General features: G+C 34.3%; 1 protein-coding gene across 6 annotated transcripts in view; it reads right to left on the bottom strand.

Moving 5' to 3' along the window:
- NBEAL1 (neurobeachin like 1) overlaps nucleotides 1-25,776 on the bottom strand; it is a 114,739-nt gene that overhangs the window by 27,605 nt on the left and 61,358 nt on the right. For all 6 annotated transcript variants that reach the window (XM_084893156.1, XM_084893155.1, XM_084893154.1 and 3 more), the window contains 15 exons: nucleotides 25,474-25,627; nucleotides 25,041-25,169; nucleotides 22,756-23,061; nucleotides 22,520-22,669; nucleotides 20,031-20,188; nucleotides 19,078-19,202; nucleotides 18,031-18,157; nucleotides 15,949-16,097; nucleotides 15,260-15,393; nucleotides 14,213-14,314; nucleotides 12,413-12,508; nucleotides 11,893-12,017; nucleotides 9,118-9,258; nucleotides 5,335-5,465; nucleotides 2,001-2,110 (listed from right to left, as the gene is read on the bottom strand). In XM_084893156.1, the coding sequence (XP_084749282.1) occupies nucleotides 2,001-2,110; nucleotides 5,335-5,465; nucleotides 9,118-9,258; nucleotides 11,893-12,017; nucleotides 12,413-12,508; nucleotides 14,213-14,314; nucleotides 15,260-15,393; nucleotides 15,949-16,097; nucleotides 18,031-18,157; nucleotides 19,078-19,202; nucleotides 20,031-20,188; nucleotides 22,520-22,669; nucleotides 22,756-23,061; nucleotides 25,041-25,169; nucleotides 25,474-25,627 (2,137 nt within the window). The remainder of the gene's footprint in view (nucleotides 1-2,000; nucleotides 2,111-5,334; nucleotides 5,466-9,117; nucleotides 9,259-11,892; nucleotides 12,018-12,412; nucleotides 12,509-14,212; nucleotides 14,315-15,259; nucleotides 15,394-15,948; nucleotides 16,098-18,030; nucleotides 18,158-19,077; nucleotides 19,203-20,030; nucleotides 20,189-22,519; nucleotides 22,670-22,755; nucleotides 23,062-25,040; nucleotides 25,170-25,473; nucleotides 25,628-25,776) is intronic.

Genomic DNA, 25,776 nt, shown 5'->3' with positions numbered 1-25,776 from the left:
TGCTTTCTCTTCCTTTTGAATGAGAAAGTCTATCAAATTCTGACCTTGTCACATCACTGTTGTTATGTGAGGGCAGATAATTTGTTTCTTTACTTTAGTCTGCTGATCCAAGAGACACAGCTAAACAGTTTCATCCCCACATTTAGATGAATAATAAGTTTCTGGACTTTAGATCTCATGCCTTAATGCAAGGATCAGCAAACCACTCCTTGTGTGCCAAATCTTACTAGCTGCCAGATTGGTAGATTGGTCCAACACAGCCACACCCATTTATTTTGCATTTCAATGGTAAAATTTTGACATAGACCTTACAGCCAACGAAAATATCTACGTATATAAAAGCCTAATATGCAAAGTGTCCCCTCGGGAATTCGACTGACCAGGAGTTCGATCACTTGCTATGATGTGTGCTGACTACCAGGGGGTAGTGCAGAAGGAAGGCAGGCCCCGGCTGGCAGCTGGCAGCCAAGGAAGAGAGGCCCTGGTCCACAGGTGGCAGCCACTAGGGACCCTACCTATGCACAAACTTTGTGCACTGGGCCTTTAGTTTATTATAATGTCCTTTATGAAAAAAGTTTAAAGATCTGTGTCTCAAAGAGATGAGACTCTGGGGGCTCTTGAGAAGAAATATGTGTAATTTGTATGTTGGAGGAAAGTGAATAATTTGTGGCTAAAGGGCTAGTATAGTAGATTAAGGATGGTTGCAAATTCTTTCTCACTTGCACCATTGAGAGGGGGAATTTATTTTCCCTCTTTTTGAATGTACACTGATCCTGTTTAACGATTATAAGGTGGCAGAAGTGATGCTGTGACAGTTCACAACCTCAAGTCATGAGAAAATGTGGAAGCTTCATTTTCAGGGGAGTCTGAGCTGCCATGTAAGAAGTCTGGCTACCCAGGTAGAGAGTCCACATGGAAAGGCGATATCCTGAGACCACATGGAGAAGAAGAAAAGTCCAGCATGCCAGCGTCTCAATGAAGCCTACTTGACTCTAGCCTTAACTATCATGTGACTCCAAGGGCATGAGAACCTCAAATAGGACCATAAGAATTATCTAATTGGGACCAATCAACTCACAGAAATGTGAGCGATAATAACATGGCTATAGTTGAAAGTCAATGTATTTTGGAATAGTTTATTAGGCAGAAATACATATCTGAAACACAAACTACTACCATCTTATTAGTAAGGAGCATGCATCCCTGAAATCCTGGACCCCTATTGCATATCATCTATAATATAGAGGAAAGCATCTGAGAAGTTCCTGTTTAGCTATAAGAAACAGATTCTTTTTCAGAGTTGCCTTATTCATGCATAAGGTTATTGCTTATAATTATTATAACCTAATCCTGAACACTGTAAATTTGACAAACTATATACTAATGACAAGCAATGTTTCTAAGTATTGGCCTAATTAGCTTTAGAATATACAACATTTCAGCTTAAATAGAGAACTAGGTGGATTATTGCGGGGAATGGGGGAGGGCACATCTCCTGCAAGATAAAATACAATAGCAACATTAGCCTCTCACTAGTACTTCGATTCCAAAGTGAAAATTTAGCTAAAAATTAGTAACATTTTTTAAAGAGGCATTTAGAATTTAGCTATCTTAAAAACTTGCTAAAATCCTTCAAAGAAAACAAAAGTATACTGATCCTTATATTAGATTTGAAACAAATGTGGGAACTACAATAAATCAAACTACACCAAGCCTGGTGACTGAAATAGTTTCACATACAACAGGCAGGTACTTTACACAGGTACCTTACCTGACTTTTTTTTGCCATAGACCCATGGGACTTGACTCTACTTTCACTACATATGAACATTCATCACCCTCAGAATAAATTATTATATTATGCAAATATCATATATAATAGATTAAAAATTAATGTAGAAAAATGATTAATAGTCAGATACACTTAAAATTTCATCCTCTGGAAAATACAATTATCTTTATCTTATCAATCACTCTAATAACTAAACGCAAAATCTTACCAGAGCTTTCCTATGTTTATAGATGAAATCTTCAGCTGACTTAGCCCATTTGGGGAGAATGACATCATTTACTAGTTCTTTGGAAACTTGTAGACGACCCAGGTTAAAATCTAAGACATATAAAATAAAAATGTATCAAGTCATTTTAGATTTAAGTAAATCAAATAGAACAAATATGAATGAACACTCCTTATCAAAACTGAAGGTTTTTCTTCTTTCATTAAGAGTGAAAAGTGAGAATCAAGTTCCCTTCTTAAAGGTAAATCAGATTAATAATTGTTGTTTTTAAAAGTAACATATTTTAGCCGAAACTGGTTTGGCTCAGTGGATAGAGCATCAGCCTGGGGACTGAAGGATCCCGGATTCGATTCCGGTCAAGGGCATGTACCTTGGTTGCGGGCACATCCCCAGTAGGGGGTGTGCAAGAGGCAGCTGATAGATATTTTATTGATTTTTTACAGAGAGGAAGAGAGAGAGAGAGAGAGTTAGAAACATCAATGAGAGAGAAACATCAATCAGCTGCCTTCTGCACACCCACTACTGCGGTTGTGCCCGCAACCAAGGTACATGCCTTTAACCGGAATTGAACCTGGGACTCTTCAGTACGCAGCAGAATGCTCTATCCACTGAGCCAAACTGGTTAAGGCAATTTCTTATTGAAGGAAACTTATAGCTATGAATAAAAACTTAGCCTGAACAAAAATACAAGATTAAGTGTTCTTTTTTTATTTATTTATTTAAGTGTTCTTAATTTTAAAAGTAATTAGTATTAGTTACTGTACTGGTTGATGTACAAAATATAACCTTAGAGCTTTTTTAACTCATACATTAAACTCACTTTAAGATTTTTACTTGCCTTATGAAAGAAAAATTTTTATATACCAATATTCTAAATAGATACTGACATCATAAAGATTTGCTCATATAGTTAGAACCCAAAAATGAAATTTTCTCATTTATAAAGTATGGGAAGGGAACAGTGTTAACACAAAAGACCTTCATTAAAAAAAAAAAAAAAAAAAAAAAAAAAAAAAACTGCCTTAAAATATCAGTGCGTCTCAAAGTATAAGAGTTAAATGTCACAGAATGACAGGACACACAGGGTCTATAGCTTTATCAACCCAATTACTGTATAGCAGATAGCGTTGGCCACCTGATAGCCATTCCTCATTTTGTAGCAGAACTGGGATTATATTCAAGTTGTCCATCCCTGCCCTATAATTCATGCCTCCCTGCCCTATAATTCATGCCTATTGCAGGTGACTGGTATAGGGATTGGTATATGACCCACTCTGGAGAATGAGGGGAAGTTACAAAAAGGTTTCTTGATCTTAAGAAATGACACAATTAACAACCTCACTTCTTCTAAGACACCATTATGTCTGCCTATGCTACCTATAACTGCTTTAGTCATTTGTAACCATGAGAGGAAGTAGCCAAGGACAAAGCCAAAACACTTAGAATAGCAGAGTGAAATACAGAAAGAACTTTGCTTGGATGATATTGTTAAGCCACCGGAAACTACCATACCTCAGGGTTTTTATGAGGGAAAATACTAAAATTTTCTGAATCACACAATTAGGAGTTGTTTTTACCAAAATAGTTTTACTAATGTAAGGCTAATATTAACTAACAGTTGTTGGCATTTTAACTAATATACTTTGCTTTCTCCCAACTAGCTCATTTCAAACAAAGAGGCAATGTATAGTTAGGAATGGCTCTGGTGAATGTTAGAAATTGTCAAACTTAGAGAACTGTAAATTCTGCATTCTAATTTAATCTGCTCATCCCACCTATCCTAGATACCCTACGTTAGAAGACTTTAGTCCTATGACTGACTAAGAATGTATAGGATCAGACTATGTCAATAGATTCACTTGACTTTCTTAAAGTGACCAATTCTAACTGTCTTACTGAGAATCAGATGCTCTACCTCCAAACAACTGTCGCAGTGTGCATGACCACAGGACATGAGGCCCTGAATATGTTCTTCCTGGCCTGACAAATAATCCTACTGTGCAAGCAAAGGATCAAACTTTAACATTATATGCTAGGAAAAGAAGTTGGTTATGGTTCTTTGACACTGTGAAATTTCTTGAAAGAACAATAGTAACAATCTTGCTCATTTCTTTATTTGTGCTTAAACTAAGTTTAAAACTTCCTCATAGAAAAAAGTATTGGGATATTTTAAAAGATTGTATTTACACAATCTACAGTAGCTAGAATTTGCAAACAGCCTAGGTGCCCGTCAGCAGATGACTGGATCAAAAAACTATGGTACATCTACACAATGGAATACTATGCTGCCATAAAAAAGAAGGAATTCTCATCATTTGCAGCAACCTGGATAGAATTGGAGAACATCATGCTGAGTGAAATAAGCCAGTCAATGAAAGAGAAATACCACATGACCTCACTCATTTATGGATAATAAAGAACATTATAAACTGATGAACCAAAAGATAGATATAAAGACAGTAAAGCAACAAGCAGACTGTCAAATTACAGTGGGGAGGGGAAGGAGATCTGGGGGAGATAAGAGATCAACCGAAGGACTTGTATACATGCATATAAGTACAACCAATGGACACAAAACTCTGGGGAGGGAGGGTATGTATGAGAGGGGGGGGGCAATATTAAAATATGTACACAGATAATAATTTAATAAAACAATAAAAAATAAATAAAAGACTGTATTTAGCTCCGTGATTGTCTCCTTCAAAAACATACTGATTTTTCAAATACTGTGACAATTAATACCGTCATTCTTTTCAATTTGCCTCCTATCTTCTGCTTTAAATCAGGAATCAGCAAACCTTTTAAATAAAGGTTCAAATAATAAATATTTTTGGCTTTGTGATCCCTATGGCCTCTGTTGCAATTACTTAAACCAGCTCTTTTACTGTGAAAGTCTGTATATATAAATGAACTGGCTGGCTATATTCCAGCAAAATTTTATTTATAAACACATTTGCCCATGGATTTGGCCTATGGGCTGTGGTTTGCTGATCCCTGGTCTAAATCCTCCTTTTACCTAACTCAAACATTCTTAACCAAATTGCTATATGGTCATTTTTGCTTCTCTAATAAACACTGTATTCTGACAAATTCTCTTATCAATTCAAATTTTACCCATTTATCTTACTTAACTATAGCACTTCCATGAAAGGTAAGAAGAGTACCTTGGCATCAATAAGCCCTGTAAGAAGAGTACACAGGCAGAATGAATCTTAACTAATCAATAGAATATAACAAAGATGTCCTAACAGATATTTTTCAGGATCCTCCATTGGGACCTAAAATATTATATTCAAAATTTTAATCTATTTCTTACGATTTTGATTTTCCAAGAACTCTGGGAAATAGAAGAATTCAGGAATAAGTTCCTTCACATCATTTGGATTGTCCATGAGAGCCTGCCACGTAGCAGGAATGGAGTGGAATTGTCGATCTGCACAATCAAACCTGCACACAGAGATTGAAAGAGAAAGGTGAATGCTGAATGAGAACAACAGGCATGAAACAAACCTTTAAAATCTCTATAAAAGTTCCTTAATGATTAGTTTCTCTTTTCTTAACATTTCTGCTTTACAGAGAGGAAAGGAGAGGGATAGAGTTAGAAACATCGATGAGAGAGAAACATGCATCAGCTGCCTCCTGCACACCCCCCACTGGGGATGTGCCCACAACCAAGGTACATGCCCTTGACCGGAATCAAACCTGGGACTTTTCAGTCCTCAGGCCGACACTATCCACTGAGCCAAAACGGCTAGGGCTTCCTGGATTTATTAAATGACTTAATAAGTGGCAATGATGATTAATTTGACTTTTTATGCCTAACAATCTTGGATTGAGGCTAAGCTAAACTTAGCAGAACTCTGAATTTAATTTTGTCAATGACTGGGTCATTAATAAAGTCTAATGATGGTATATCCAAACTCAAGGAGAGGTACAGCTTTAACGGTAGAATTTTTTTGTTCGTGTGGGAGAGAACAGCTTTATTGAGATATAATGAACATATAATGCACTCTTCTTATGTAGAAAATTCAATGATTTATGGTTTTTAGTATATTCACAGAGTTGTGCATCCACCACCACAATCAAGTTTAGATATTTTCATCACTCCAAAAAGAAACATATTTATAAGCAGTCACTCTTCATCTACCCCTAATCTATTTTCTGTCACTATGAATTTGCCTATTTTAGACATCTCATATAAACCATACTACATGTGCCTTTGTGCCTGGCTTAATTAATTTAGCATACTGTTTTCATGGTTCATCCATGTCCAAACATGCATCAAGCTTTCATTCCTTGTATTCACTCACAGCCAAGTACATAATATTCCATTTATGGATATACCACATTTTGTATATTGGATGTTTCCATTTTGGGCTATTATAAGTAACTAGAGGCCCCGTGCACAAAATTCGTGTACAGGGTAGAGGGGGGTAATTCCTCAGCCCAGTCTGCACCCTCTCCAATCTGGGACCCCTTGAGGGATGTTCAACTGCCCATTTAGGCCTGATCCCAGTGGACATCCCTCTCACAATCCAGGACTGTTGGCTCCCAACTGCTCCCCTGCCTGCCCAATTGTCCCTTACTTGTCTCCCCTGCTGACCTGGTTGCTAATAACTGTCCTCCCCTGCAGGCCTGGTCGACCCAACGGCCCTCCCCTGCTGGCCATCTTGTGGTGGCCATCTTGTATCCACATGGGGACAGCCACCTTGTGTGTTGGAATGATGGTCAATTAGCATATTACCTCTTTACTATCTAGGATAGGGGTGTCGAACTCAATCAGAGAAGGGGCCAAAATCTAAAATCCAGCCTAAATCGCGGGCCGAATGGTTTACTGAACAGTCATAAACTGACAATGTCATAAACTGACAGCGGAGTGCAATGATGACAGCGCGGTGCGGGCCACATTGCAAGGCCTGGCGGGCTGGATTTGGCCCGCGGGCCTTGTGTTTGACACATGTGATCTAGGATGTTGCTATGTACATTTGTGTATAAGTTTTTGCATAGACATATGTTTTCAATTGTCCTATATAGTAAAGAGGTAATATGCAAATTAACCCTCACAAGATGGCTGCCTACAACCAGGCTGGCAGGGGTAGAGAGGGACAACCAAAAGACCGAAAAGCAGGCTGCATGGGGCAACCAGGCCAGCACGGAGTTTAGTGAGGGTCAACCAAACGACTGAACAGCAGGCTGCGTGCGGTGACCAGGCCGGCAGGGGGGCAGTTGGGAGCGACCAAGCCAGTGGGGGAGGGGGGGAGTTAGGGACGACCAGGCCGGCATAGGGGGGCAGTTGGGGGATGACCAGGCTGGCAGGGAAGGCAATAAGGGGTGACCAGGCTGGCAGGGATGGGTGAGTAATTAGGAGCAACCAGGCCACCAGGGAGGAGGCAGTTAGGAGCAACCAGGCAAGCAGGGAGGGGGCAGTTAGGGGCAACCAGGCTAGCAGTGGGGGCAGTTAGGGGCAATCAGGCCGGCACACAGGGGCAGTGAGAGACAATCAGGCCAGCGGGGCGGGGGGGTAGTTAGGGGTGACCAGGCAGGCAAGCAGATGAGTGATTAGGAGCCAATGGTCCAGGATTGTGAGATGGATATCCGACTGCAGGTTTAGGCCCAATCCCCGGGATCAGGCTTAAACTGGCAGTTGGACATCCCCCTAGGGGTCCCATATTAGAGAGGGTGCAGGCTGGGCTGAGGGGACCCCCTCACTCCATGCATGAATTCACGCACCAGGCCTCTAATCTTGAGATAATTAGAAGTAGAATTGCTAGGCTATATAGCAATTCTATGTTTAACCTTTGAAGACTGTTTTCCACAGAGACCGCATCATTTCCATTCCCACCAGTAGTATGTAAGAGTTCCAATTTCTCAGCATGCCAATTGACACGAGGTATTACCTGTCCTGATTATAGCCATCCTTGTGATATCTCAATTTGGTTTTGATTTAAATTTCCCTGATGACTATTGCTTTTTGTATATCTTTTCATGTTTATTGTTCATTTGCATACCTTCCTTGGGAAAATGTCTATTCAGATCCTTTGTGTCCAGTAGTTATTTGGGTTGTCTATTATTGTGTTGTATGGGTTCTCTATACTAGTATAGTCTAGTTAAAAGTCCTTTATCAGATATACAATTTGCAAATATTTTTTCCCACTAAATGGGCTATCTTTTCATTTTCTTAATGGTGTCCTTTGAAGCACAAACAGAATCTATTTTCAAAGCTTTGTAAAAAAATCATTTGTTCATAAAATTAAAAGCCGAAAAAAACCACAGTATACTTTACTGGAGGAGAAATTACTTGCTTATCATTATAAATGTAACATTTGGAGATTTGCAGTCATCTTGAGAACAGAGTTCTCTTCTTAAAAGCCAAGTCTTAAAGTACTAAAATTGGAAAAAATGGACTAGGGCTAATTTTGAGAAATAAAAGCTACTTGTAAAGACAGGAGAATAGGCAATGCTTACATAGCTCTTAATTGGGTAGGAAAGGCAAATGGTAATGTTAAAGAATACCGCAACATGGAAGACAAAATGTGAATCAGAAGAGAACTACCTGGGGGATACACTGAGGAACTGAGGACTCAATAAAGAAGTTTGTTTCTTCAGGATCATTAGGAAAATGTATAACATAGATACATTTTAAAACTAACAGGTAATACGAGACAATGGCATACAGACCTATTTGAGCTGCTACTAATAATGTAAGAGCCCTTTAGTCCTCCTTTTTATTTCTCTTGATTAATACTTTTTAGGAGGACTATGTAGGCATTGGCTAGGTTTTAATTTTTGGTAGATGATTTGGGTCTAGCTCTAAATCAGTTCTAACTCTAAATCAATGGTAAAACTATAGTAAGAATAACAGGTGCACTGGAAAATAGTAAAAAAAAAAAAAAAAATTCTCCTTAAAAGTCATTTGTGTTTGTCAATTGGAGTGACCCATTCTCAAACTAGATTATTTATCTAGAAGCTACAGAATCAAAACTTAATAGAAGAGAATAAAAAAGATATGGCCCTATTATACAGTACATGACATGAAGGCAAAGAGTTTTTAACAATAACGTGTAGTCTTAAGGAAATGGTATATTTACCCAAAACATACCTTCCACTTTGAAGCTGAATGTGGAGAGTAGTGAATGGTTCTGTACGAATAAGATAGTGCATAACTCCAGCAGAATTTGAATAATGAGTACCATAATGAAATTTATCAATAGTTCCCATTGGATCCTCAAAATTTTCATATCTAAAAAAACAAAAACAAAAACACTAAAGTTTTGTAGCCACAACTATAAAATTAAATTAGGAGATAAGGTTGTATTGCATTGTTGAAAACAGTTTTTAAGAAGTTCTTACTAATATTTCATAATATATGTATTCATATCAAGACACCATTTAATAAATAGAAAAAAATTTATTCAGTAATACTTTTTTCTGAACAATGAAATATCACTAATATTGAATTCGGGAACAGTTCTGTATTATGCAATAATACATGTTCACTGTAAGTAAATGAGAAAACACAGAGATAAAAACAAAAACAAAAACACCAAGCTTAAAAATCAGCTATTATATGAACATTTTTGTGAATATCAGTCAATCCCTAATGTATAAGTCAATACACAATTATATTTTAACATAAAAGTCCTATACATAATATATTGCTTATAATTTATCATCATTTAACAGTTTTCTATTAGCATCTTTCCAAATGACTAAGTAGTCTATTTTTAATAGGTATGTGGTATTTATAACAGGTACACATATGGATATATGACAATTTATAACTATTTCTTACTTTTCAATATTTAGGTTATTTGGGGTTTTGTTTTTTGGGTTTTTTTTTTTTTGCTATTGCAAGCAATGTGATAAGTAGACATACTATTGGGACCAAGGTAATAGAAGAAACATATGGAGAATCAGTCAAGAATTATGGAAATGGCCCTAACTGGTTTGGCTTAATGGATAGAGTGTCGGTCTGCAGACTGAAAGGTCCCAGGTTCAATTCCGTTCAAGGGCATGTACCTTGTTGCGGGCACATCCCCAGTAGGAGGTGTGCAGGAGGCAGCTGATGGATGTTTCTCTCATTGATATTCCTAATTCTCTATCCCTCTCCCTTTCTCTCTGTAAAAAAAAAAAAAAAAAAAAAAAAAAAAAAAATCAATAAAACATATTTTAAAAAGAAAAAAAAAAAGAATTATGAAAATGAATGCCTAAAAGAAAAAGATGAAGGAAATAGTGGACAGGAGCAAGGCCTCAACCAGATCATTATAGAAGGACATATAGTGATTCTACAAACACTATAACTGATACTTATTCCCACCAGTAGTACATAAAAGCAGTACAATAGGTGTAATTGTTTTTAATGGTTTGAATGGTGATATCTGAATTTTGGGGTATAAAACTTAAATACGAGTGAACAGTTTATTTGAAGCAACAGACACAAATTTTCAACCAAAATACTAATTAGTTCCTCAAGCTGAAATCAATTCCTTTTATACTGAAATCACTAATATTCAGGGGAATAAAAAATAAGTTTTCAGGTCAAAATCATTTGTAACTATGCAAAAAAAATATACTATTGAAATTTAAAATCACTTGTACCTTTGATTATCAATAAGTTATTTATATGGTAAGTATTTCCTGTGGCTTAGTGTTAAAAATAAACCTTTCATTTTATTATTGTCAGAAAAATAATGTTTGACTAATAGCAGTGAGGTAATATATAAACTGCCAAATTCCACTAGTAAATCAAATCAAATATTAAACACTACAAAAAGTCCTGAGGAAGATTTGCAAATAAAAGAATAAAAAAAGAAATAATGTACCATCTATTCCCAAATAAATCTACAACTAAGCCTGTCCTTATTATTAGAAATCATAACTGACAAGTCATCTACAAGTTCACATGGAGAAAAAGGGAATGAAAATTACTTTTACTTGTCTGCAGGTGGCTTTGAAAAAAAAAACCCCCGACACATTTATAGGGAAAATATCTACATAATCTATATGATAAAAGACTAAGTGACTGTTATGGCAGAACGACCAGAATGACTAGTCACTATGATGCACACTGACCACCAGGGGCAGATGCTCAACCCAGGAGCTGCCCCGTGGTGGTCATTACACTCCCACAGGGGAGCAGCCACTTAGCCAGAACCCAGGCTCCTGGCTGGTGAGTAAGGTAGCCTCACCTACCCCTGCTGCAGCACTGAGGAGCAGTGAGCTGAGCAGTAAGGAGCAAGAAATCCCAGATTGCAAGAGGGATGCCTGACTGCTGGCTTAGCCCTGGGTTGGGCCTAAGCAGGTAGTCAGACATCCCCTGAGAGGTCCCGGATTGCAAGAGAGCGCAGGCTAGGCTAAAGGACCTCCCCTACCCCAGAGCATGAATTTCATGCACCAGGCCTCTAGTAAATATATAAAATTATAAAATACTTTCTAACTAAAATGGCACTTTTAAAATGTCCACACATTTCACTGTTCTTCACTCACGATATTTGTGAATAACAGGTTAGCATTAATTTTATATCTACTAAAATATTACTTTAGATGAGTATTTTTGCATGTTAGATTAGCAAGTTAAGTCTACAATACCTGGGAAGAAAAATTTCAAGAACTTATTACCCTTTTGTACATACTTATTACAAAGTGAAAGGAAGTTTTAAGTAGTATTAATTTAAATCTGGCAAAGGGAAATAGCCTATAGTTAAGATATTTATAGCACAACTGATACATTTTCAAGAAAACTTATTGAAGGAATTATCAGACTGACTAGCCAAAGTAGTTGTGCATTTAAATAGAATAACACTTGGTTGGCCATAGAAATAAACACAAATTCAAATAACCAATGTATATCTTTCAAAATGATAAAGGCACTTACTTTTCTCGCATGATTTTGGCATTTTTATCATTAACTACTCCAATTGGTTTGGAAAGATCTCGAAATACAGATGGGTTATTAAAGTCCAACTCTTCTGAAGTATAATCTTGTAGAATCCAGGGGAACTAAGAAACACAATTTATAATTTAGACATCCCTTCCTAAAAAAACTACTATCTCCATATAGAACATCAAATGCTTACCTAAAAGCAAAAAAAAAAAAAAAAAAAAAAAAGTCTTTAAAAATTCTTTACCTATTGCCAATGTTAATCTTTATTTCAATAACCAAAAGTATCATTTCCTATAATTCCAATAGGATATTTTCAATGAAGCAAAATTAAAAAAGGTCTTTATTTTTAATTATTTGTTATAGTTATGTAATTCTTGAAAATAGGTTAGAAAATTTACAGAAAGGCAAAAGCATTTTATATCTTTTTAAAAATAAAAAAATAACTGTCATATGCAATGTATTTTGTATACTATAAAACTGAAAGGCAATGCCATATTTATATAAAACTTACCACAGGATACTGTGCAAGGTCATTATAGGTTCGGCCTGCCATTGTATTTATTTGAATAAGGTAGTCAAAATTTGATATCTCTCTATTCACCCATTTCTAGACAGCACAGAAAAGAAAACCAAAATTATTCTATGTGTCTTAGAAATCAGTATCTATTACGGATTACTGACAATCTTTTTTTCTCATCTCTATCATCTTTCTGATAAAAGGAATGGGGCTTCAAAAAAGGCTTAATAGATACATAAAATCAATTTTTTTTTCTAAATCCACTTTCTTTTTAAAATTGGCCTATAAGAAAGGAACAGAAATTTCCACATAAATTTTATACTGCAATCTAAAAGGTCTACAGACAAATTCTTTATTTCAATTAAATATTTTTTTGGTTATCTTTAAAAAATTTTAATTTTAAAAGTTTATTATAAATGAAATTTTCATATATGTATATATTTTTTAAAATTATCTTAATATACTAGAATGATCTACAAATTTTATATGAGCATTACATTAACCTCAGAACACTGTCTTTATAGAGCATGGAGGAAAAATTTTGCTACACATTGGATACAAAATTTTCTGAAGAAAGACAATCATATTTTTTTTTTTTTCTTTTACCACCTTATTGTACCTAGCCTGCTAATATTACTCTACACAGTGTGGGCATGCTAGAGAATTTTGCTTACAGACTAACATTCAAGATATATAACTTAGTTATTATAACACCATGTAGAGAATATTGAAGATTTTTTTCTTGACTTAATTTGAAATGCTACTAAACTCCCAAATATTTGGGGGGAGGTCTAGTTTTGGGTTCTCTATTATGATGTATATTAATAAAAATGTTCAATAAATGATAATAAATATTTAACATTTAAAAAAGGTATGTAACTTTCGGTAAATGGTGAGAAATTAATTTATATATACAGAGTTTATTAAAAGCCCAACTATAATTGTTTTTAGGTGCCAATTTGAGAAATTTAATTAATAAAATTTACTCCACAGAAAACAGAGACTGTATTTTGTTACATAGAGCTTATTCTATAAGCAACAGAAAAGAAATGGCTGATGGCTTTTTGAACAACACAAGATTATGATTAAAGTACAGTATAGAAAATACAGTCAATAATATTATAAAAATCATATATGGTGTCAGGTGAGAACTAAAATTAGTAGGGGGATCACTTCCTAAATTATATAATTGTTTAACCACTATGCTATACACCCGAACCCAATATAAAATAATACTAAATACTTACTGTAATTGAAAAATAAAATAAACTATTAATGCACATGTGGATGAAGGAGAGAGCCAGGATCAGAGACTCTAATTAGGAAACTACTAACAGTTCTGGACTGCAAAAACAATGGCCTTTCCTGGGATTTTGGCAGTACAGGGTAAAGAGATGTTAGGAAATAGGTGAGGGTTAAATACACAAAAGCATTAGCTTTGGTTGTCAGAAGAATGATGCTTTTAACCTTTCTGCCTTTTATATTTCCCCATTTGTTACCTCATACATGGGTTACTTTCATTATTAAGGAAAAAAAAACATTCTTTTTTAAAAAGAGAAAATTAGCACACAAAAAAACAAAAAAGAATTCATAAGATATATTTATGAACTGAGTAGTATGAGAGCTGGAGGACAGGGCACTCTATGTGTGAGGGAAACAAAGATTCAAAGATAATTCAAAAGATCAATCTGAATGGAAGAACAACAGTTATAATAATCAAAATAAAATAATCAGAAGAAGAAAGTTTTACTTTTACGCAAAACTCTGAGATGTAAAATGAACACAATTTCCTACCTGTGTCAATCCTGATGCTTTGAATAACTCCTGTGGTGATCTAGTTCCATAACTATTTGGAGAATGAAATGACAATAGTCTGCTATATACTTTGTTTCTGACCTATTAAAAATTGATCAAGACAGACCAGGATTAAAGCTTTTGTAACAGCTTTATTGAGATAATTTCTATACCATAAAATTCACCATTTAAGTATACAAGTCAGTGGTCTAATTTGTACATTGAGTTGCACGTCCATAAGCAGTTTCTATCTTTGAAACATTTTCATCATCCCCAAAAGAAACTTTACTCACTATCACTCCCCAAGACAGACTTGAGCATGAAACAATTTTATTAGGAGAGAAGTTTGAGAGAGAGAGAGTAGAGAAAGAGCTTAGTAAGGTGGGGGCACACGTCAGAATGTGATGCAAGTCTGACTCCAAGAGAATGGTAGAGGGAAGAAAGGATGTGGAGAGTATGTCAAAGTTTACACAGCTAATGGTGGAGCAGATACTTGGACCCAGGGAACCTGGCTTCAGTGACTGGTAATCTATTCATTATTTACACTGCTTAAGAATTTACTCTACTCCAGACTAAATACATGCCCCATTATTTAGTTGAACCTAACCTAATTGCATGAATCCAATCATATTATATATATTCCATATTATTTCACAATTGGATACCATGAGTTACGTATTGGCTTGGCTAACACTCAATATTCTCCTACCTACTCATATATAAAAACTGAAAACAAGCACTCCCTATACACTCAAACATAAATCCCAACAAAAATGCATATACTGTCTAGCCTCCAAAGTACAGGGTGGGGCAAAAGTAGGTTTACATTTGTGAGTATACAAAACATAGTGTTTATTCTTGTGTTATTATTTATTTTCCACATGAACAACTGTAAACTTACTTTTGCCCAACCCTGTACATACTTTTTCATCTAACATTTCGACTTGATGAAAGAAGTGTTTCCAAAGTTTCATTATAGCTCACTAACTGGAAAATGATTTCAAGCTAATACTTTGGGGCTTCCAAAAAAGTTAGCATCTTACATACCTCTTTTTTGAAGTTGAGAAAGTAGTTGGATTGGTCAACATGAAAAATCTCAATGGCTGACCTCCTTAAGTTGTAACGCCGCAGGTGAATCTCTCGAACTTGAGAATGAGGCCACTTGAAATCAAAGCCTACCCCTTAAAACAGAAGGAATCCTGTGACTAAGTACCATAAAAAGTTACTCATGCTATGCAGAAAATACTTCCTAGTTCCCAACAAAAGTAGCACTTAGGGAAAAGGAATTCAATTTCTATATTAAAACACTATTTGTTAAATTTATTGGATGTTTAAATTGTTTCTCTTAAACTATTTAAAAATGCTATAGCTATTTTACTTCCTATTAGAATACAAAATAATTTGAATATTATATCTTAGAAACATTTTTCTCTCTTTATATTCACATTTTAGATTTAAATATCCTTTTATTTTTAGATAAAGTATTAGGTGAGAAGCCTACAGGAATGAGTGGACATACAAAGTAAAATTATTATTGTATTTTATAACTTAAGTTTATAGCAATTCCCTTAAATATATTGTTGAATATAAATTTAATCCCATATGACTCTCCATTTCCCCTTTTCATGATAGATTATAATTCCACAGTCCCATTTGATTTTTCTTTTCACATTAATGATTGACATACTGGATACTTAATACTGAACAACAGAAATCATTCCCCCAGAACTCCTCACCATCTTCTTTTTCAATGCTGCCATCATAGAAGTAAATGTGTTGAGTAGTGATTTCTAATCTGCCAGGAATTATGTCAATTATTGTAATGAGTTCACAGTCTACTGAGAACACCAACTTTTCTTTTTGATCCTGTTCTTTATTCTCATCACTGTAAAAACAAAAACCAATCAAAACTGACTTCACTCTAAGTAAGGTATGGAGATTAGCAGTACATAGCATTACCTTGTTTCTTGTCAGGGATACTATAATGATGATGATGCTCTAGTTTGATTTGCTCTTGGAAAGTCTCATTTCACAGTTTAAAAATCCATCACAATTAGCACTTCTAATAATAATTTATGGAACCACTAATGTTACAATCCTTTATTCACAATATATTTCGTGGACCAATTCATATCTCCCAAATATAACTAAAATTACATGGCCAGTACCTCTGCCAGTAGTATTAAAAATTCACTGAATTTTGTTTTAATAGGTCATATACAATTAAAATGTAAAAATACTTTTTTTGAAACTAGTAATGAGAATATGGGACAATATTTAAATTGTTTAAATATGAAGTAGAATAATTCTTTGTAAATAATGCAAAAACTATTGGATATTAATTTTATAAGACATGAGATTTATATTTGAATATGGTATTTTTTTACTAATACAAAATATATTAAGAATTTATGCATTTCATTTAAATTCGCAAATTTATTGGTATAAAATGGTCATTAGCATTTCTTTTTAATAATTTTAATATTTGTAGTATTATCTCCTCTTTCATTGCTGATACTGGTAATTTATGTTGTTTTTCTTTCTTACCTAACCAGTCTGGATAGAAGTTTATTATTTTGTTATCTGTGTTTTAATAAAAAGCTTTAGCCCTAACTGATTTGACTCAATGGATAGAGCATTGGCCTGTGGAATGAAGGGTCTCAGGTTGGATTCCGGTCAAGGGCATATACCTTGATTGCAGGCTTGATGCCTGCCCTGGGCTGGGGTGCAATCCCTGGTCCAGGCAACCAATCAATAATCTGTCTCTCACATTGATGTTTCTCTCTATATATTTCCCTTCCTCCCTTCCACTAGTTCTAAAAATCAATGGAAAAATATGCTCAGGTGAGGATTAACAACAAATGACAACAACAAAAATAAACAACTTTAGTTTTATCTTTCTGTTTTTTTCTTTTCCATGAATTTTGGCTTTTATCTTTTTTTATTGATTTCTGAGAGGGAGAAGGAGAGGAAGAGACCCAAGTAGAGAGAGAGGGAAAAAGAGAGGGAAAAATATATTTACAGGTATATTTGAAATTTTAATGCCATAACTTTAAAAATTTGACCCAATAAAATCATATAGCACAAGAAGCTGGTAATCATAATACCACCGAATCATATATTTACAGGTATATTTGAAATTTTAATGCCATAACTTTAAAAATTTGACCCAATAAAATCATATAGCACAAGAAGCTGGTAATCAGCAAAATTTTCTTATTCTTCAGCAATAATTTCCCTTAATGAAGCATGATATGATTCTAGCCATACCCATTGTGTTTTTAAACTTGAAGAAATAACCAACAAGGAAATAACCAATAAACATCAATAAGAGAGAATCATTGATCGCCTGCCTTCTACACAGCCCACAATGGGGTTCATACCCACAACCTGGGCATATGCCTTGACCAGGAATCGAACTATGATCTCTTTGTTCATAGATCAATGCTCAATCACTGAGCCATGCTGGCTGGCATTTGCTTTTATCTTTATAATTTCTTACTTTTGCTTAAGAGTTATATTTCATGCTGTACCTTCCATCTAAGCTATAAACCATAAAATGGATGTTATATTTCCATTATCATTCAAACCAAATAGTTTCTAATTTCAAGGTCCAGCTTCAAGTTAACTCAGTTCTAAGAAGCCTTCCTCAATAATCTCAGTTAACACTGACATATTCCTAACAGCTGATATAACGTTAACTGTTGGACCCTGGAAATGTATAGTATTAAAATTTTAAGCAAATTATCTTATAAAATTTTATAATCCTATTTCTCAGAACAAAATAATTTTAAGTAATTTCAAATACATATACATACATATTTACTCTGGCTGTTATTTCTTCTTCAGAAAGATCTAACTTATCTTCCTCCATATCACTAACTTTTACTTGTTTCACTACTTCCAAAAGCAATGAATCACTGGAAGGCTGTGAGGGTTGGACACCTATTTAAAAACAAAATATCTATTAACCACAAAGTTCAAAAAAATCAAACTGTAGTTCTTTTTGTAACTTCTGACTATTAATTGTATGATAATGTGCATTACAAGTAAAGAAGGTACTTAGCTCTCTTGATTAATTTTATGGCAGCAACTCTACTGACCAATATATTAAGGAAATTTTAAAAAAATTTAAAAACTGGTACTAATTTCATCTGTAACTTAGTAACTGAACATAAAAGAACACAACAGACACAATGGAACACAGGTAGCTATGTATACACACAACTGGCCAATGACTCTTAATCTGTATTTTAGAGTACCTCTCTTCAAAAGGGAGAAATGCCAAGTCAGAAGGTTAGAAAAGAATGGTTTTCTAAAGAATTATAGAATCTTTAAAGCAAGCATGTCAAACTTGCAGCCAGCTAACCATGAGTTTGACACACTTGCTTTAAAGTCTGCTTCGAATTACTGCAGGCTATGCATTTTTAAGAAAAAGACATTGGCCCATCTAAGATTCTTAAGTATCTAGAATTCTGTAAGAATACGTAATAAAAGAAAGGCCTAGCATTGCCAAGAATTCTAGATATATTTAACATCGGCCTCAGTCTTGGTAAGCAAAAGTAAGGAGAAAGGACCATTGTTTCACTGTACCACAATGGATATTAGAGATAACACATTTCACATGAATGACAGTATAATTTTATAATTTTAAATTATTTTTTTGTTTGAAAAATTACAATCAATTTAAATAGGAAGTCATGTTAGATTTAGGCCAACAGTAACAGAATTTAATACATATAACTAATTAAATATCAATTCTAAATTATCATCCTTCTTTCATGAGTAAACAATAAAAATAATAATGAACCCCATCAACACCCTTACTATCATCAACAAACAAATAAATAGCCACTGGGACTCACCTAGATTATCTCTCAAAGCACTAGCTTCATCATGGGTTTTGAAATTATAATTCGGCACCAACTTAAGTCTCATACGGGAATAATTTTCTACATTAGCTAATTTCCAGTGAATTGGATTTTGTTTCCTATCAATATTCAAAATAAACACATAAAATTATTTAGTTTAAAGTTACAAAGACTGAAATAAAATAAGAAAGTATCAGGTACTTTACATGTGCTTAACACCATTTTATAAAAACATTCACATTCATTAACTTATTTGATTAAAAAAAAAAAACTGAGAGAAAACCAATGCATGTGTAACTACAGTTTATATATGAGGTATCTAAGGCAAGCTAACTTTTTTTGGTGTGTGCCTAAAATGCCACGTGGTTTATAGGTAGCATAAGTAGAGTCTGAACATAAATAAAGACCACCTAATGAATGGCAGAAGTAAGTTGCAAATGATATAACCGGTAAGTGATTAATATCCAAAATATACTAAGGAACTCAGATGCTTTTTTAACTTGAATTTTAAAATGCATACACTTGCGTAGCTGTGACCTGAGACAGCAACCTCTGGCAGCAATTTTTTCCTCCATTGTCTGTTTTCCAAAGGTCATCACGGTAACAGTGAGTGTGTTTCTTTCTGGTCTTAAACTGCATTTTACATATCATGATGTTATCCCATATATTTTGAATCTTTTATTTCCCCCATTTAATATTATTGTATTAACATTTTACAGGTCTTTACACATTATAAGCCTAATTCCAATCATTCATCATATTCCAAAGAAAGGACATATAACTTCACAATTAAAAAAAAAAATAAATGCATATCCTATTCTCCCATTTCTCATGTACTTTTATAAATTGAACGTTTTTTAAATTGTATTGGAGAGGTCATTGGCTTAAAAAGTTCTAGACCAGAGTTCTAAAGAAAAGGTTACTTAATAGATGGTATACATCCATACCTTTCAGCCCAAGGTCCCCTTTCACATGTAAGATAGATCTGTATTGCCTTCCAGCGTCTCAGAGTGGCTAACTGTTGAGTGTTAAGTTGTTTAAGCATATTATTATACCTCAAGTTCTCTTGGCGTGCTTTTCGATTAAATGGCTCCACAAAAAATTCCTGAAACAGCAGTAAATAATACCACCAAATTATATATTTACAGGTATATTTGAAATTTTAATGCCATAACTTTAAAAATTTGACCCAATAAAATCATATAGCACAAGAAGCTGGTAATCAGCAAAATTTTCTTATTCTTCAGCAGTAATTTCCCTTAATGAAGCATGATATGATTCTAGCCATACCCATTGTGTTTTTAAACTTGAGGAAATAACCAACAAGGAGCCTATGTTATGAAATAAACATGCATTTTATTTGGTCTTCAATTTGTTTCGTCAACATTTTATAGTTTTTATGAATATTTTGTTAAACTAATAGCTAAGTATTTCATTTTTTTTAGAGATACTCTAAATAGTATATATATTTTTTATCTTCACCCAAGGAGTGAGGACATTTTTCCCCATTGGTTTTTAGAGAAAGTGGAAAGTAGAGGAGAGGGAGAGAGGAAGAGAGAGAAGCATTGCTGTGAAAGAGACATATCATTTGTTTGCCTCCCACCTGTGCCCTGACTGGGGATAGGATAGAACCTGCAACACAGGTATGTACCCTTCACCAGGATATCAAACCCAACCTTTCCGTACGTGGGTCAGCATTCTAACCACTGAGCAATGCTGGCCAGGACTATAAGTATTTTTTTAAATTTCAGTTTTCAGTTGTTTATTGCTTAACCTACAGAAATATGATCGAATTTTGTGTATTGATTTTGTGTTCTGCAATCTTGCTAAAGTCATTAATTGTAAAACATTTTCAGTAGATTTCTTAGAATTTTCTACATAGAAAATCATGTTATCTGCAAATAGTTGTATTTCTTCTGTCCCAATGTAAATGTCTTTCATTTCTTTTTCTGTTCTTACTGCATTTGCTAGGACTTACGAAGCAATAGTGAATAGGAATAGTGAGAGGAGACATTCCTGCTTAGTTCTTTATCTTCTTTATTCTATAGCCGTGGTTGGCAAACTGCAGTTCTTGAGCTACATGCAGCTCTTTGGCCCCTTGAGTGTGGCTCTTCCACAAAATACCATGGCCTGGGCAAGTCTATTTTGAAGAAGTGACACTAGAAGAAGTTTAAGAAATTTGGCTCTCAAAAGAAATTCCAATCGTTGTACTATTGATATTTGGCTTTGTTGACTAATGAGTTTGCCAACCACTGTCCTATAGGAAAGCACTGTTACTTGTTCACCCTAAATACAAAATTAGCTATAGGAATTATATAGAAATTTATGTACTCCCCTTCTGTTTCCAGCTTGCTAAAAGCTTTGATCACAAATGGATGTTAAATTTTATCAAATACTTTTCCGTATGTTATCTGATCATGTATTTTTTTTCTTGATAAAGTATGGTCCATTATATTGTTTGATTATCAAATGTTGAACCAGCCTTGCATTCCCAAGATAAACTCTACCTGATTATGATATATTATTTTTCCATACATTGCTGTATTTGGTTGGCACCAATGTTCCCGAGAGACAATGGTCTGTAGTTTTCTTGTACTATTTTGTATGATTTGAACAGGAGGGTAATATTGCCCTCATATAATGAATTGGGAATTGATCCCACTTTTTTATTTCTGAAGAGATTGTGAGGAATTGGTATCATTTCTCCATTATGTTTGGTAAAATTTGCCAGTGAAAAAACCGCTTCTGAAGTTTGCCCTTTTGGAAGTTGTTTACTTGTTTTTACCAATAAATTCAATTATCCTTAACATGCAGAAGACTATCCAGGTTATCTACTTATTACTGTGTTTTGTAAATTTATCAAGAAATTGATTCACTTCACTTGTCATGCCATTTATGTTCATAGACTGGTTTGTAATAATCTTTTATTATCATGTTGATGTCTGTTAAGTCAGTGATAATACTTCCCCTTTGATTTGGTTATTGGCTATTTTTTACTTTTTTTTTTTTTGCTTTGTAAATCTGGCTAGAAATTTATCGATTTTATTGATATTTTGAATAACTAGATTTTGGTTTCATTGATTTTCTTTGTTTCTCTACTTCCAATTTCATTGACTTAGAAACTAATTTAATTAGATTAATTTCTTTTTCCAGTTTAAGGTGGAAACTTAAATTATTAATTTAAGGCCCTTCTTTTCTGATATAAATATTTAATGATACAAATTTCCCTCTAAGCACTGATTTATATCCAGACTCCTTAGAGAAACCTATTATCAGCTTAATAGACTTTTATATAACCACTATTAAATTCTTGTAACTGATCAAAGTTTTCCTTCCAATTCTGAAATAATTGTAGAAAATTAGACATTAGGCTTATTGTTACTTGAAATCAACATAAAAAAAACAACTAGATATTAAAACACTTAACAATTTTTACCTGAAACTTGAGCTTGCTTTCTCCTCCTTCCCGGTCTCTTTTATGCTTATTCACCATTAAGGCTTCATAACAATCTTTCCAATAAAGTGCCATGTTCTCATGACCATCATAAAATGTATGGGTTTCATACTGCTTCATATAAGGTATAATCTTATAAAAATATATACAATATTTAATATATACTTTCATAAAAATAATTTAGCAGAAAAATCTCACTCAAAAAAGGTAAAACTTACATATTTTTCAATGTAAACTTGCCATTCACTTGAACTGCAATATTCTTGAAAATCTTCAAAAAATGAGGAACTACCATTGGTGAAAGGTAAGGTAGGCAGGTGCAAGTTCATGAAGAGAAGCTCATAAATTTTGGAAACCAGAGTACGGATGAGGGGAATCAGAAATGAGTAGATTTCTGTTTGTTCCTTGATTGATTGGCTTAGAACATGTTCTAGCTTCCCTAAAATATAGCATGCTTCATCCTGACTTTCAATCACTTTGGTCTGCAGAAGGGTGTTTAGCTTAGCTGATGCCATTGCACAAACCTAAAGGAAAATAGGTAAGACAGAGCAGAATAAAGCCAACATTAGTGATAGCAAAAGTTCTTTCACTCTTGAAGTTGTTGTTTGTTTTTAAAAGAAATTATGAATGTATCTACCATATGTTTAATTTGGAATATGTAGTAAAGTTGTGGTGGCTAATTAAGCTAACATCCATTCTATTCCTCTTATAGTCTGCAAGGATAGGGGAATGATTCCACTTCTAGTTCCAATAATAGGTCCTAAAGGTTAAAAGCCAAACTTCCAATCCTTTGCCACAGTGACTAATTCAATCAACTCATGTCATTATCATTGTCACAAGGATTCATTCAGGAATAGCCTTAGTACAAGTTCAGAACTATTTTTTCATAACTGTTAAGAAATGTGAAGGGTCTCAGAATTTATCTCACCTTTAAGCTAAGTTAGTCTAACATAGTTTCATAGATACTGGCAGAAGACATTAGACTCCTGGGTCAGAAACAAAGATCTGCAGCAATAGCAAAAGGCAGAATATCACCATTTACCTTGGATTCCCAACTGCAGTCCCCATGGTGAGGGATGAATAGGACTAGATGATGCCAGCACACACCATGGTTGCATTATAAGAAAGGAACCCTGAGCAGAAAGAACCCAAGTCTTTTATATGTGGTAGTAAGTGTGCCTAAACTTTGCCTGGCAGAGAGATATTATCTTTATTTTGCTGGACAGTAAACAAACCTGCCTTTTGCTCTGGAGAAAAGACATGATCTCTGCTTTCCAAAGCTGTTCACTATACATGCATCCTCAGACCATTCATAAAAAAACCATCCAAGGTCTCTAGTTATGATATGCAGAAACACAAGAGATCCATGAAGAACTATCTACCAACAGTGACTGTAGAAAGAAGCACTCTCTTTCTCTGAATATGAATAAAGAAGCACATAGTCACAGGAGCTGTTGGCAACCATTCTGTGACAATAAGAGCAGCCATACTTAGGACCAAAGGACATGCGATGGAGAGCAGTGCTACAAGAACAGCAAATAAATGGAACTGGAGCCTTGACTGAATCATGCCTTGAACTCATTTGAACTATGGAATTTTCAATAATATAAACCAATTAATCTTAAGAAGTCAGTTGGACTTGATGTTTCTACTATTTGCAATCAAAAGCATTCTGATACATAAAGGACAAGTACAAGTCCTTGATCATAAATCTAATTACCCTACCCTGGCCAAGTAGAGCTCAGCTGGTTAGAACATTATACACAAAGGTTGCTGGTACAATCCCTGGTCAGGGCACATATAAGAATCAACCAACGAATTAATGAATAAGTGAAACAACAAATTTATGTCTCTCTGTCACTGTCTCTCTCTCTCTCTCTCTAAAAAATGCTAATACTTGGTAGATATTCAGTAGGTGTGTGATGAATGAAAAAATATTAAATAGAATGTAAACTGGATTAGTGGATTAACGGAGTAACAGAATATGATTTTGAAATGAACAACTTAAAACAATAATTTGCCTAGCCCATCCGGTGTGGCTCAGTGGTTGAGTATCAACGTATGAACCAGAAGTCATGGTTTGATTCCTGGTCAGGCATATGTCCAGGTTGTGGGTTCAGTCTGTTTCTAACTCTCCCTCTCCCTTCCTCTCTGAAATCAATAAAAAAAATATTTAAAAATTAAATAATTTGCCTAAACTGAACATATATAGTCTATGCAAGCAGTATAGCTTCTAGCTTCATTAAATATAGATATGAGCAATGACTTTTAATATAAGCTACATATAAATATTTTAAAGGGAAACTTTAAAAATATACTGAGTCATAAAAATCAGGAAAAAATAATTAGCTGACTCTCAAAACTAAAACAAAAATTAAATCATAAATATTTTGGAACTAATTAAAAAAATTAAAATACTGAAAACATATTATTATCTAGTTATCACACAAATAATTCCTAAATTGCTTGGAAATATAGAAAATGTGTAAAAGAATTGACAAACCTGCAAATTACCCCTTCCAATAAATCCTAGAAGCATCTGGATTTGAATTTGAGAGAGTTTAACCCATAATGGACTTTCAGAATACCACACTGACAAACAGTCGAAGAGCAGCATCATATCCTCTAAAAGCTAATGCAAAGGAAAAATTGAAAAAGGAAAATATTCAGTTCTTTAATCTGATAATGAGTTTTCCCCAACACTAATACAAATTATAAATATCTCAAAACTAGTTCAATGTACAGTTAATAAAAGCCAAAAGACTTATCCTAGTAACAAGCTAACAAAAATCTATGACTATCACATCTTATCCATGCTTATTGCATCTGATTAAATATTAATACTCTGAAAAGGGGGAATACAAAATTTGTTTAAAGTTAGCAAGAAAGAGTCTTTTATTACCAAAGAAATAATTTCAAAAGAAATATTACTATACCTTCTCAGTCCATGTGTTTGAATTAACTAGTCCCTCTGACTGCAGAAAGTCCTGTATGATCAGCATGAGTCGGAAGGCATTTTCAGCAGTAACTGGATTAGTTTTTGCTTCTCTGTTTTCTGTGACTGCCCATTCTAACATCTTCTGCAGCAAACTAAGTGTAAAAAGTCCCCTTAAAACCATTTGAAACTTAGAAAAATAGTAGGATATTTTTAAAAAGTTATTATTTACTAAGACTGTACCTCCAAAGATACACTGGCAAGTAACACAGAACACTTGGATAGAATCTACACTAATAAAATA

Source organism: Pipistrellus hanaki (assembly GCF_964339955.1).
Source record: "Pipistrellus hanaki genome assembly, chromosome: 8".
NCBI lineage: Eukaryota > Metazoa > Chordata > Mammalia > Chiroptera > Vespertilionidae > Pipistrellus > Pipistrellus hanaki.
This window is presented reverse-complemented; position numbering and strand designations above follow the sequence as displayed.